Source organism: Notechis scutatus, chromosome 2 (assembly GCF_049901735.1).
Source record: "Notechis scutatus isolate UNSWTSFEM ecotype Mainland chromosome 2, rNotScu1.2, whole genome shotgun sequence".
In the NCBI taxonomy this organism is placed as follows: domain Eukaryota; kingdom Metazoa; phylum Chordata; class Lepidosauria; order Squamata; family Elapidae; genus Notechis; species Notechis scutatus.
The window spans coordinates 10682010-10696041 of NC_142010.1; the positions used below are offsets into that span (position 1 = coordinate 10682010).

At 44.2% G+C, this 14032-nt stretch overlaps 1 protein-coding gene across 1 annotated transcript; it reads right to left on the reverse strand.

Moving 5' to 3' along the window:
* LOC148131743 (zinc finger protein 174-like) lies at positions 1 to 13275 on the reverse strand. The gene is made up of 4 exons (XM_087953223.1): positions 13207 to 13275; positions 6085 to 6942; positions 2836 to 2953; positions 1 to 624 (listed from the first exon to the last, which is right to left on the reverse strand). The coding sequence occupies exons 2-4, from the start codon at positions 6874 to 6876 to the stop codon at positions 176 to 178; spliced, it is 1359 nt and encodes a 452-aa protein (XP_087809349.1). The 5' UTR covers positions 6877 to 6942; positions 13207 to 13275; the 3' UTR covers positions 1 to 175.
* Positions 13276 to 14032: the final 757 nt, after the last annotated feature.

Below are 14032 nucleotides of genomic sequence, written 5' to 3' on the forward strand. Positions count from 1 at the left end.
TTGATCTCAATTGTATCCCTCTGTTAATGCAACTTAGGATTGCATTGGCTTTTTTGGCTGCTGCTGCTGCACACTGCTGGCTCCTATTTAGCTGGTTGTCCACTAAGACTCCAAGATCCCTCTCAGAGCGACTGCTATTGAGCCTGGTTTCACCCAGTCTATATGTGTACTTTTTTTAGTTGCAATTAAAGCGAGTTTTCCGATGCCGGATGAGTTGCAGGCTCTGGTTGAAGCTTTTCCCGCAATCGGAGCATTTGTAGGGCTTCTCTCCCGTGTGAATCCGCTGATGCCGGATGAGGTTCGTGGCCTGGTTAAAACGCTCCCCGCAATACGAGCAGCCATACGGCTTCTCACCCGTGTGAGTCCGCCAGTGACGTTTCAGGTTTGAGTTGTAGCTGAAACTCTTCCCACAGATGTCGCAAATCTTCCGGCTTTTCGCCTTCCGGGTTCTCGGAGGCTCCGGGGAGTGAGGGAACCCGGGTCCTTGAACAGACGATCGGTCCTGCCGGCTGTCGGCAGGTTCGGCCTCTGATTGAATCTGTGGGTCCTGGTTTGTGAAGGCAGCCATTAACTCCTGAGGAGCGTCTCTCGCCCAGGGCTGCCTGCTCCAAGAGCTCACAGCTTCTGGAGAGGGGGGAAAAAACAATAAAATCCAGAATTGTTCACACAAGACAATCGCTTCTGAACCAGAAGGGACAAACTGGGCTGAGGAAACACTTCAGCACCAGCGGCTAAATTAAATACAATAACAGAATTGGAAGGGACGTTGGAGGTCTTCTAGTTCAGGGGTCGCCAACCTTTTGGACCTCAGGGACCACCAAACTCATAATTTGAAATCCCGGGGACCACTAACCAGTTCTGTGGACATGGCTTAATTTGTGGGTGTGTCTTGGTGGTCATGTGACTGGCTGGGTATGGCTCGTATGTAAATGTTATAAATATTTATATAAATATTGATATATATTTTTTATAAAAAAGAGCAACTTTTACCCAAAATCAGGCAAAGCAGGTAGGCAGATTGAGTTGCTCACAGAATCACAGATTCACTTAGAGATCTATGTTTCTGCCATCGGCTAGTTCCAGTCTCCACTGCTTCAGTCCTAAGGAAGATTCGGCTCATCTAAAGCAGGGGTCCCCAACCACCGGTCCGCGGACCGGCATCGGTCCGTGGAACAAGTCCTACCGGGCGCTGGCTTGCTGGCGCCGCCATCTTGTTTTGATGAAAAAGGGCTTCCGGTGAGCTTTTCCAGGTGAAAGCTCACCGGAAGCACTTTTTCATCAAAACAAGATAGCGGCGCCTTCTGGTGAGCTTTTCCGGGTAGAAAGCCATTTCTACCCGGAAAAGCTCACCGAAGCGCTAAGCGACGCCATCTTGTTTTGATGAAAAAGTGCTTCCGGTGAACTCACCGGAAGCACTTTTTCATCAAAACAAGATGGCGGCGCCCAGCTGATGTCGTACCGGTCCGCGCCATAAAAAGGTTGGGGATACCGGGCAGCGGCGTAAAAAGGTTGGGGATCACTGATCTAAAGATTAGCTAGAAAGCAAGAAATCCAACGATTTCCTGCTTTCTAGCTAATCTAAATCTTCCGGCACAGCAGAACACCTGATGGTAGGAAAAAGGAAAAATAGCAATTTAGCAGGCAAGTTTGCCAGGTAAGGAGTGAGTGGGCGGGGAGGGTTCCCACGGGCCATGTGGGCAGCGCAGCCTGTGCAGCCTGGATTAATTGCTTTGTGGGGGGTGCTCTGGGGGTGACATTTCTCTGCGGACCACCAAAATTTTCTCGCGGACCACCAGTGGGCTGCGGTCCACCAGTTGGCGACCACTGCCATAGAACACAATGAAACATAATTGAGTACAATATAATGAAATGGTATGGAACAGAACAGAATGAAACGTAACCAAACACAACCCAGACAGACTTCAGTGGGATATAAATGGAATAAATATTCCAACGAAATATAATAAAACTATTGCCCTGAGCTCCTTGAAGAAAGGGAGGAGCAGGGGCTCAGCGGTTAAGATGCTGGTAAAGCTGGCAGCCCAGGTTTGAGACCCAAGCGCCACATGACCGAGTGAGTTCCCATCCTAGCCTCAGCTCCTGCCCACCTAGCAGTTCGAAAGCATGCTAATGCAAGTAGATAAATAGGTACCACTTCGGTGGGAAAGTAACAGTCCTCTGTGACTTCATGCGGGCCACATGACTGCGGAAATGTCTTTGGACAGCACTGGGTTCAGTGGCCTTGAAAAGGAGATGGGCATCACTGCCTATAGTCAGCTACAACTGGCGGAATAAAATCCATGAGGGGACTCCTTTTTTTTAAACCTTGAAGAAAAGACTCTGTTAGCCTATGCATTCGGCCACTGGCAAAGAGGAGGCAATGCAGTGGTGGTATTCTACTGGTTCGGCCTGGTTCGACCGAACCGGTAGTAAAGAAACAGCTACCGGTTTGGCTGAACCGGTATTTCTTTTCTTTTCCCTCCCAACGATCAGCTGTTCCGACAATTAGCTGTGCCGGGATCCTCCTTGCTGTCTTACTGCTTCGCCCAGGAGGCTTCCCTGAGGCCCAGGAGGCAAAAAGGGGCATGTGTGTGTGTGTGTGTGTGTGTGTGTGTGTGTGTGTGATGCCCCCCCATGCTCTGTTTTTTGCCTCCTGGGCCTCAGGGAAGCCTCCTGAAAGCAAAATGGGCTCCGTTTTTGCGGGGGGGATGCATAAAAAAAAGCCATACCCACCCAGTCACATGGCCACGCCCACTTAGCCACGCCCACAGAGCCGGTAATAAAAATATTTGCATCCCACCCCTGAGGCAAGGACAGAAAATGTGAAATTCTTACCCAGAGTCACATCTCCTTTTCTTTCAGTCTCCGCCTCCCTGCCTGGGCTCCTGTCGTTTTTTTTAGAAGATTCCTCCTCTCCAACTGGGAAATTCACCGTCAACACTTGGAACAGGATCTGAAAAAGAAGAGGATTGGCCAAAGAGTTCTTAGCCAAAGACAAAGGGCCTGCAGAGGGAGCCCGTGTCGGGAAAGATGGCAGGAGTGGCATTACGACAAAAGCCCCGCCTCTTTGGGGGCGGGGTTTCCACCCCCACCGGCCATCTTGCAAATCAGGGGTCCCCAACCACCGGGCCGCGGACCGGTACCGGGCCGTGGAGCACTCTTTACCGGGCCGCAAAGAAAAAAATTTTTTAAAAATGGCGGCTTTCTTCGCCTTGGTGAATGCTGCTGGGATCGGGATCAAGGACACAAATGAAAGAAGGGGAGGGAGGAAGCAACGAAGCCTGTCCTGCTCTCTGGCTCAGCTCTCTCAGTCGCTTTCTCGCTCCTCCACCAGCCCAGGAAGAAACTGCTTCAAAGAAGCCGGGGGGTGGCTTTTCCTGTCGCCACAGCTTCCCGAGCGCCCGTTTCACCCCACCCGCCCGCCCGCTCGCTCGCGGTTCAATCCACAGTGCTCCGTTCTGCCTGCCTGCCTGTCTGGTTGTTTGGGAGCAGCTTCGGCTGAGAATAATAACTATTCGCCTCTTTTTATCAGCGAAGCTGCTCCGAAACGAAGAAGGCAGGCAGGCAGGCAGGCAGAACGGAGCACTGTGGATTGAACCGCGGCGGCGGGCGGGCGGGTGGGGGTGAAACGGGCGCCGGGAAGCTGTGGCGAAGGAAAGCCACCCCACCCCCCACCCCGGCTTCTTTGAAGCAGTTTCTTCCTGGGCTGCTGTAGGAGCGATAGAGTGACTGAGAGAGGAACGAGGCAGACACCTGAGGGAGGGAGGGAGGGAGGCAGACACCTGAGGGATGGGGCTGAGGGAGGCAGGGACGAGGCGCTCCCTGAACTTGGTGGTTTGCTGGCAGGCGTTTTATTACCCGACTAGGTAACAACATCAGATGTTACCTAGTCAGGTAATGAAACGTCTGCAAGCAAACTACCAAACTCGAGTTCTCTCCCCCGGTCCTTGAAAAATGTTTCTGCTTGAAACCGGTCCCTGGTACAAAAAGGTTGGGGACCACTGTTGCAAATTACAACCTTGTACAGACCAACACGAAAGGGGAGATTTTCTCCTCTCATAATGTCAGAATTTGCAGTTGGGAGGGAGGGATGGAGATTCACCAACCAATCTAAAGAAGGCCTGGTTTTACACAACTTGCAGCCAAACACATCTCTGAGAGCAGTGAGGTTGGTCCTCAACTTCTGACCACAACGGAGCCCAAAATTTTCCACTGCTAAGCAAGACGATAGTGATGTGAGTTTCGTCCCGTTTCACAAACTCTCTGTTGTGGTTCGCCAGCAGCCTGTGCAGATTGGCAGCAGAATCGGACAGTGGGGAAGAATGGGGACGAGCCCAGGAGTCTGGAGAGGACTCGGATGAGGGTCCTGCGTCCGATGCAGAGATGGGGCCAGGACCATGTGGGAGTGGGGTGCTGACTCCAGAGCCTCTGGAGTCTGGCAGCAGTGAGGCAGAGGATCCAGGGGAGCCTATTCCCAGTGCGCGTGTGCGCAGAGCTGCTAGAAGGCAACAGCAGCTGAGACAAAAGTGGCGACTCGGGATTAAGGCTTGGAGGTGATTGCCCTTCCCATAAGGTATAAAGGTCAGGCAAAGGTGAAGAAACCTTTGCAGGAAGCAAAGTCATTCATTCTGTTCGGATTAAACCTTGAAACTCTGTGTGGACTTTGTACTTAGGTTGGGGTTTTTGTTTTTTTAGTTCATTTGGCACTTCAGTTGTTGGCAGCAATTCAAAGGAGAGAAAGGTGGGTGCTTATCTCAAGGGACTGTTTGGGACTCATTACAGGCTGGGAATGAACATATTTCCCAGCGTTGAAATAAAACAAGAGTTGTTTTAACTAAGCATGGGCTTAATTACGGTCTCAGGAAGCCTTGGTCAGAACACTCTCTTGCCACAGTGGTCGCAGAAGGGGGGAATAAAATGACCCCCGGAGACTGTGAAGGTCATAAATATGAGTCAGTTGCCAAGCGTCCGACTTTTGACCAGGTGACCATGGGGGGAATTTAGTAGCATAATATTAGAGCTGCCAATTTGCAGGAACAAATTGCAGTTCCCTGTTAAAAGTCAACACTTTCTGGCAACGCCCCAAATTAAATATGTTAATACTGTAGTCAACGGCAACTATACAAGGAGGTGCTCAATTTCAATTGTACAGGTAGTCCTGTTCAATGGAGCCCGAAGTTTGTAAACAAGACCAGTTGCTAAGTGAGTTTTGCCTCATTTTTACAACCTTTCTCGCCAAACTTTCTTGATAAGTCAATCACTGCAGCTGTTACACATAGTAACATGGATATTAAGTGAATCTGGCTTCCCCACTGACTTTGGTTATCCGAAGGTCACAAAAGAGGATCATATGTCCCCGCGACACTGCAACCGTCATAAATATGAATCAGTTGCCAAGTGCCTAACTTTCCCTCCCCATTCCTCCCCCCCCCCCCGTGTTTTTGGATTTTTATTTTTAAAATATACATCAACATCAATACATGAACAGTGTGGCATCTGAGTATCATTCATTTTGGGCCAAGTGGCATATGAAGAAGGAGAAGGAGAAGAAGGGGAGGAGGAGGAAGAAGAAGAAGAGGAAGAGGAGGAGGAGGGGAGGAAGAAGAGGAAGTGAAAGAGAAGGAGGAGGAATAAGGAGGAGGAAGGAGAAGGAGGAGAAGAAGAGGAAGAGAAGGAGAAGGAGGAGAAGAAGAGGAAGAGGAGGAGAGAGGGGAGGAGGAGGAGGAGGAGGAGGAGGAGGAGAGGAGGAGGAGGAAGAAGAGGAAGAGGAGGAGGAAGAAGAGAAGAAGAAGAAGAAGAAGAAGAAGAAGAAGAAGAAGAAGAAGAAGAAGAAGAAGAAGAAGAAGAAGAAGAAGAAGAAGAAGAAGAAGAAGAAGAAGAAGAAGAAAGAGAAAGAAGAAGAAGAAGAATTATTGACCACTTGACTTGGGAATGCTGCAACCCTCATCACTATGAAAAATGGTGTTAAGTCACTTTTAACAATGCCCTGTAACTTCAACCTGTCACCAAACGAACTGTTGTAAAACTGTAAATCTTTCTCACTCTTTACCGACCGGTTTGCTGCGACAGAAGCCCGGCTCTTACCGTCTGCATCTGCCTCTTATTTTCCTGCTGCTTCAGCAGGAAATCCTCCGCCAGGGCGACTGCTTGGGGACAGGTCTCGGGGTGTCTTCTCTTCACCCAGCTCTGCATTTCGGGGGGCAGGATGGTCAGGAAGTGCTCCAGGATCAACAGATCCAGGATTTGCTCTTTGGTGTGCTTCTCTGGCTTCAACCACTGATGGCAAAGGTACCCCAGCCGGCAAAGAGCCTCTCGGGGACCCTCGGCTTCCTGGTAGCAGAACTGGCGGAAGTGCTGGCGTTGCAATTCCGCGCTTCCCACTTCCTCCTTCAGAGCTTCTTCTTCTTCTTCTCTTTTTTTCTTAAGCTTCCTGATGTCTCCGTCGCTCTCCCGCCTACGAGACTCTGGATTCTTTCCAGCGTGCTGGGATGACTGCTTCGCCCTCTGCTCTTTGACTGCTGGGCATCTCTCTTGCTCCACAGAGGGGGAAAAATCGGGAATATTGTCTCGTTGTGTGGCCTCCGATGGCTCCACATTTCCCCAACCGGAACGTGAGGATTGCATGGTGTGCAGGAATGCCTGCCACTGAGCCTCCCAGCAATCGGACAGCGGCTTCTCCGGTTCCTGAGGTGCGGGCTCTTTCAGATACCCCCCGATGGTCCCCACCTGCATGACTCGAGGGAAGCCCGCCTCCCTGCTGGAAGTCTGAATTCCAGTCCATTCCTGTTTCTCCGTTTTAATGGTGGCTGTCGCTTGGCGCTCTGGAGGCCGAGCGTCTGAATCTGGAGCGGACATCTTGTTCTGCATGGTGGACATTTTCTTTCCTAGAACCGGTTATGTTTCACCAAGAAGACGAAGAGTCTGGACTGCAGAGGTTAAAGCCTGATGGGGAAAAAAAAAGATATTGAAGATGTTCAACGAGTTCTTTGTGACTTTTGATTGATGGACCCAATCAATGGACTTTTTTTTATTTATTTTTTAAATTTTAAACAACAAACATAAACAAACACAAAACATACAACATAAAATAAAATCTTCTTTCCATTATACAGTGTATCTCTTGTGCACAATATCAGCAGTCATACCTTCCTGTTTTTATATTACAATTCATATTGTATATAACTACTATTCGTTTAGTATCATATTATTATCAAATCAATTTTTTTTGTAAAAAGTTTTTTTTTAATTTTTACACATCTCTTCATGTGAGCGACATGTTTCCAGCTTATAACACTTGTACATAATCATACTTTCATTTCCATTAATCTTATATAATATCATCTCATATTATTATCCATTTCACTCATCTTTAAATAAATTTGCATTTCATATTTCAATTCATTAATTCAATATCAATATCATTTCATCCACACATAGGTTTTCAATTCTTTATCCCCTATTATTTCCATTTTCAGCTTACCACCTATTTTATTTTACATTACACATCGTTATTATCCTTAATTTTCTCTGAGCTGATGTATAATAAACAATCTAAAAACAGTAAAAATAGAATAAAGCCAATATATTTAGGAGCCACATATTTTCCATTCCCCTACTTTAATCCTAATAAAATATTCTGATTATACACTTCTAATATCCATTAAATAATCAACTGTATATTTTAAAATGTATATATTTTAAAGTATCCCTCCAATCAATCGCTAAAATAACTTAATATGTCTCATTTTATCTTCACTTTACTTATAATCATTAATAATCATATATACATTTTTAAATCATTTCCATTCCCCTATTTTAGTCCTCCAAAAAAAGGGTTCATAACAGCACAATTCATATAGTTCACACACACACACACACACACACACACACACACACACACACACACTGTATATATAGTTATACATTCCTAAAATATTTCCCAGCAAGTTTTAAACTAAATACCAATATACATTCCATGTGGTATCCCCTTTGAAGAATCCCTAACCCTTATCTCTAAATTTTTTGGCTTTATTATTTCTTTTAATTTTAGTCAGCTTTCCCTTTTCTGGATTTCCCCCGTTTTTCTTCTTTTTTCCTTCTAGTATTTCACCCATCTTCTCCCCCACCCTTTCCTGTTCTCTTTTTTGAAGTTTCTTCTTGTAGAACTTCTTTTGTTTAATCCTGGGAACATTTTCTCTTTTATTTATTAACTCTGTCATCAATGTCATAGTTTTAATTCCTTTGATATCTTTTGGCAATATCTCTTGTTCTCCATGTTCATCTGTGTCACTTTCCTCTTCCTTTAACTCCACCTCTTCTTCTACAAACTGCATTGCCATTATTTTCTTTGCCAGTGTCCAATAATTCCCTTCTGTCAGATCCGTGTATCTGTCATTTCTTCGGTGGAAGAAGAAAAGGGGGGGGGACTGATAAAGAAATCATTTCTTGATGTAACCTGAATATATTTAATCTTATATCGAATTTGTATAACCCACACATGATACAATGGCGGGAGGAAACCCAGATGGCCGGAACCTATCACCTCTGAGAGGCACAGCCAGGAGATGAGAAGACCATAAAAATTCCACAGTGAGATGTGTCCTGAGAACCTCTGGAAAACTTCGTTCTGAAAGGGGGTGGGGGAAAATTAGGTATGCCCTGGGAAATTGTGAAAAAGATCGTTCCTTACAAAAGGGGTGTGGGGGGGAATTAACATACTGGCTTTTGTTTCACTAAATACACATCGAGATAAGGGGAGGGGTTCTACACTCCCTTATCTCTCCCTATATGCCTGAGAGACCTTAGACGCTGCTTTGAACTCCTACATGAATTGTCTCATCTCAATAAAGGATTCCTTTTTTGATACGTTTGGTTTTCAGAAGTTCATTCTTGTTAATTGAATGGGAAAAAGTTCTGTAGCCTGACACCTTCTTTCTTTCAGCATTCCTCTTACAATTTGCAATTCCAACTTAAAGTCTTTGCTTATTTCTTCCATATTTTAAATCTGTTATTAAAATTCAAAATCTTTTGTTGCAATCCTTGCCAAAAATCTACTTTTATCTTTGTTTCCCTTATTAACCCTTCTGTCTCTTTGTCACAATCAACACCCAACGGTCCCAGGAAATTGCATTTGTATATCCTTTTAATACAATTTCTCCCCTCTTTTTTAAGTTTCCGGGGTTTTGTTATTTTATTAGTCTTTTATCTCATAACAATTATAAGACCAGTCATTTTCCATGAAATTCTGTAGGAAAAATTCTTTAACCATTAGATGACGTTCTGTATCACTTTCCACTTTTCAAAGTTTTCTTTTCTCTCTTCAATTATATTAACGTTATTTTCAATCATTTCCACTATTAGCTTTCTTAAAAATAGTCAATTCCAGGGCAAGTCCAGCATTTTATCCAATGCCTAATTAATGCCAAATTATATACATTATTCCAGATTTAGCCTCTAATTCTGTTGTAGGTTTTTATACTCCAATTTTGTTTACCTTATATTTTCCTCTTATTTTCTGTTCACCGCTATGATACTCTTAAGCGAGGACTCTTTCTTTCTGCTTCTCAGGATTGTTAAGAAGGAATCAAGTTCTTTTATCTGGTTACAAGTCGCTCACCGCTTCACGTCTCCAGCACATGCTTAAGTCCCAGTACCTTTCCGTCTTCAGGGCAGCCATTAAACTGCCGTTTCTCTGTTTTCCAGGGGAGTAATGCCTAGCTAGGGAGGGGAGATGCAGCTCCCCTCGACCCAGCAGGCAGTCTCCCCCTCTTCCCCCACCCCTCCGAGGTGGGTCAGATGACTCCGGTCCTGGTGGGGACCCTTCCAACAAGGTAAACACGGATCAAAGCCGCACACGATTGCGGTCTGAGCCATCATCGACGGAAATGCCACCGGAAGTCCCTTTATTATCAAATCATTATCACACTGTAATTACAAATTCATCTCATCTTTTTTGGAGCAAGAATCAACTAATATAAAGCCTAGTTTATAGTATCATTAATTTCCAAATAATCAAGCATAGAAAATCATATTATAATTCTTTCCATAGTCATCACTTGTAACATATTTTTACATTATATTATTTTAACTATTACGTTATAGTTATATTATGTTATATTTCTCTAATTTCTTGTCTAACCATTGATAAAATAAATCCCATATTTTATAATATTCTTTTCTTCTTGCTCTCTAATGGCAAATGTCAATCTACTCATTTCTGCACATTCCATTTTTTCTTTTATCACTTCATCCTCTGTTGGAGCTTTTTCATTTTTCCAGTTTTGCACAAATACAATTCTAGCTTCTGTCAAAATATTAACAAACAAATATGTCAATTCTTTACTGCATCCTTCAGGTAATATGCCCAATAAAAATATCTCTGGTTTCAAATCTATATGCTGTTTTGTCATTTTTTTCCAACCATGCATGAATTTTAGTTCAATCAATGGACTTTTTAACTGGATGTTTCTGTTAGGAGGAAAAGAAGTAAGGCAATAAGTTAAGGTGCCCAAATCACTGCTTTTTCTCCTGTGAAGGAAGCCCCCCACTTCCCAGATAAAAGAAACCATGAGGCAGCAAATAATCCAAACACAATACAAATAATTAAATCATAAAGGGAAGAAAAGCCCTGTTTGGCTCATTAGCAGAACTCATACCTCAGGCAAGCTCAAGTGTAAACCCTTGAGATAAACCTAACTACAAAAAAAACACAATTAGCACTAGAATGTAGCAAAAGAGCAAACATAATAGCTGTTGCTTGTTAGACCAATTACCAGAACAAATAGACATAGGAATTAGATTTCTCAACCTTGCTTTCTTTCAGGAACACAGATTAATCTTCCTCCTTCCAGACAGAATTGAATAGGGAAAATTATCCCATCAATAAACACAGGATTCAACATCACCAAGCACAGACTTAAACCAAAAAACCAGTTTTAGACAAAAACTCAAAGGGTATGTAACAATCACAATTAGAATATCAGTCTTTTTAGCTAGCCAAGAAACTTTGCTGAATGTCACTTGTCTTGGTTTCTTGCCATTAAAAGACCTCTTTCTGGCAGCTCTGCTTCATTATTCTATTTATTCTCCAAAGCGTTGTTTCCCCGGCTGGAAGAATCCTCATCGGGAGGCATTTTCCTCCCAACACTTGTAAGATCACTTCTGTGTCTTTTCCACGTCTTTGGCTGCGTCTAGGAAGGAAGATGCTATAGATTTGCTTTGCGCTTCCTCTCCATGAACCTTCCAACACCGCGTTCCCTCATCCTTGGCAGCTTCAAGCTGGCTGGGGAATTCTGGGAGTTGAAGTCTACACATCTTGAAGTTGCCAAGGTTGAGAAACACTGCTCTAATATTAACAGATTAACAGAGTTGGAAGGGGACCTTGTAGGTCATCTAGTCCAACCCCCTGCCCAAGCAGATCCTACACCGTTTCTGACAAATGGCAGTCCAGTCTCTTCTTGAAAGCTTCCAGTGATGAAGCTCCCACAACTTCCGAAGGCAAAGCTGTTAATTGGTTTATTGTTCTCACTGTCTCCTTATTTCTAGGTTGAATCTCTCCTTGATTAGTTTATCATATCAGAATCGGAATAGAGCTGGAAGAGGTCTTCTAGTCAAACCCCCTGCTCAAGCAGGAGACCCTATACCATTTCAGACAAGTGATCAGTCTCTTCTTAAAAACCTCCAGAGATGAAGCACCGATCACTTCTGAGGGGAAGCTGTTCCACTGGTTAATTGTCCTCACTGTTATGAAGTTTCTCCTCAATTCCGGGTTGCTTCTCTCCGTGATTAGTTTCCATCCATTGTTTCTTCTCTTGCCTTCTGGTGCTTTGGAAAATAAGTTGACCTCCTCCTCTTTGTGGCAGCCCCTCAAATCTTGGAATACTGCTATTATATCCCAAACACTTACGATGAGCCAAACCCAAATCCTGCAATCATTTGTCATGTTTTAATCTCCAGGCCTTTAATCATCTTAGCTGCTCTTCTCTGAACTTTTTATCTATTTTTTCTCCTAGCAGAATCCACAAGGAGATAGTTTTACACACACACACACACATAAAATCTCCTTCTCTGAACTATCTATCTATCTATCTATCTATCTATCTATCTATCTATCTATCTATCTATCTATCTATCTTAACATGGTGAGGTTTGTATTTGCAGTTTCATTTTAATCCTAGGATTGTTTTCATTTAAGTTTCCTCTAATAGGAATTCTGGGTGCTGATCAGCAGGAGAATCAGAGCTCAAATAGGATCCCTGAGACAACAATTCCCTGAGAGTCACAAATTCACAGAAGCGTAAAAGTATATGTAGAACAAAAACTCACATGGGGCTAGGGGAAGATTCCCACTACAAATGTTTAGAAAACATAGAACACGGAAAACAAAATATATAAATAGCAATTACGGGTAGTCCTCAATTTACAAGCACAGCTGAGCCCCCAAATCCTGTTGCTAAGTGAAACAGTGGCGAAGTGACTTTTGCTCCATTTTATGACATTTCTTGCCACTGTTGTTAAGTGAATCACTGCAGTTGTTAAGTTAGTAACTTAATGGTTTGAGGTGAATCTGGCTTCCCCATTGATTTTGTTTATCAGAAGGTCGCAAAAGGGGATCATACTGCCACCGTCATAAATGTGAGGCAGCTGCCAAGTGTTTGCATTTTCATCACTTGACCATGGAGATACGGCAATGGTTGTAAATGTGAAAAATGGTCACGGGTCACTTTTTTTTTTCCAGTGTCATAACTTGGAACGGTCACTAAACAATCGGTAGTAAGTCAAATTCCCTTAAAATTTTGCACCAAGTCCCTCAAAGTGTCACCTGCAGAAGTAGCTGGGGGGGACTACAATAGCTCAGCAACAAGACAGAAACCCCATCGAAGCCAGGCGCACCGTATAAAAACACGCTCTTCAGCATCAGAGCGTGACACACGCCCACTTGAACCGAGATTCCCATCCATAAGGACTAGAAACTTGTTTGTCACCGTTGCAAAGTTATTTCCCCGAGCTGCTGTATACGCACGCACGTGGTGCCGAACTAACGAATCTGCTGGCCCAAACCCAATGCAACTGGAAAGCCCTCTGGAGAAACTGGGAGGGAATATCAATCCACCAACAATCGGTCAATCAATTCAAACCAACTTTCTGTATTGCAAAATTTGCATTATACTTCCATGCACGCTCCCGCTCTGCCCGCCCTGGACTTACAGGTCCGCCTTCTCTCTGTTCCAGCCAAAGCAAGCTCACTTTGCTTTAATAATACTTTGCTAGTGGGCTGGACAGGAAGAGACAACACCCCCCACCCCACCAACCACAATCCCTTTGATTTATTACCCACAGCCCCTTATCCCTCCTCTCTAGCCGCTTCAACTCGGTGGCTCCATTCTTCTGGCACGGTGGTCTTTGAACCCAGAGAGTTCCCCTTGCCTAGAGCGGAAGGAGGATTTGGGGGGAAGGAAGGGAGGAAAGAAATAAATGGGAGGGGGTAACAGTGAAGTTGGAGAGTTCATTGCCTTCCCCTCCTCCCGCTCACCCCCAATCCTTATTAGTTGTAAGTGTATGAATTATCTTTAGAAAGAGGCTGGGGGTGGGTGGCATTGGGAGAGACTTTCAGGAAAAGATTGGACTGCCATTTTTTGGAAATGGTGTAGGGCAGGGGTCCCCAAACTTGGCAACTTGAAGACTTGTGGACTTCAACTCCCAGCTGGCTGGAGAATTCCGAGGGTTGAAGTCCACAAATCTTTTTTTCAAAAAATATTTTTTTTTATTTTTTAACGACATAGACAAACACAAACACAAACTCAGAACATAAAACCATCTTTCCATAATACAGTGTGTCGGTTGGTACATATCTCTTGTGCACAATATACTTGAATACACAATTCTTGAATACAGCTCATCAGTCTGGAACCCGCATTACGTATCTGATATTAACACAGTTGAGAAAGTCCAGAAATATTTCACAAGAAGAGTTCTCCATTCCTCTACTCGTTGCAGAATACCTTATGCCACCAGACTTGAAATTCTAGACCTA

Bases quoted from the DNA above. Each gene is read 5' to 3' on its own strand.
- LOC148131743 (XM_087953223.1), bottom strand. From the start codon at position 6,876: ATGTCCACCATGCAGAACAAGATGTCCGCTCCAGATTCAGACGCTCGG. The intron at 2,954-6,084 runs GTAAGAGCCGGG...CTTCTTTTTCAG, and splicing joins ATAAGAGGCAGATGCAGACG to ATCCTGTTCCAAGTGTTGAC. The intron at 625-2,835 runs GTAAGAATTTCA...CCCCCTCTCCAG, and splicing joins AAAAGGAGATGTGACTCTGG to AAGCTGTGAGCTCTTGGAGC.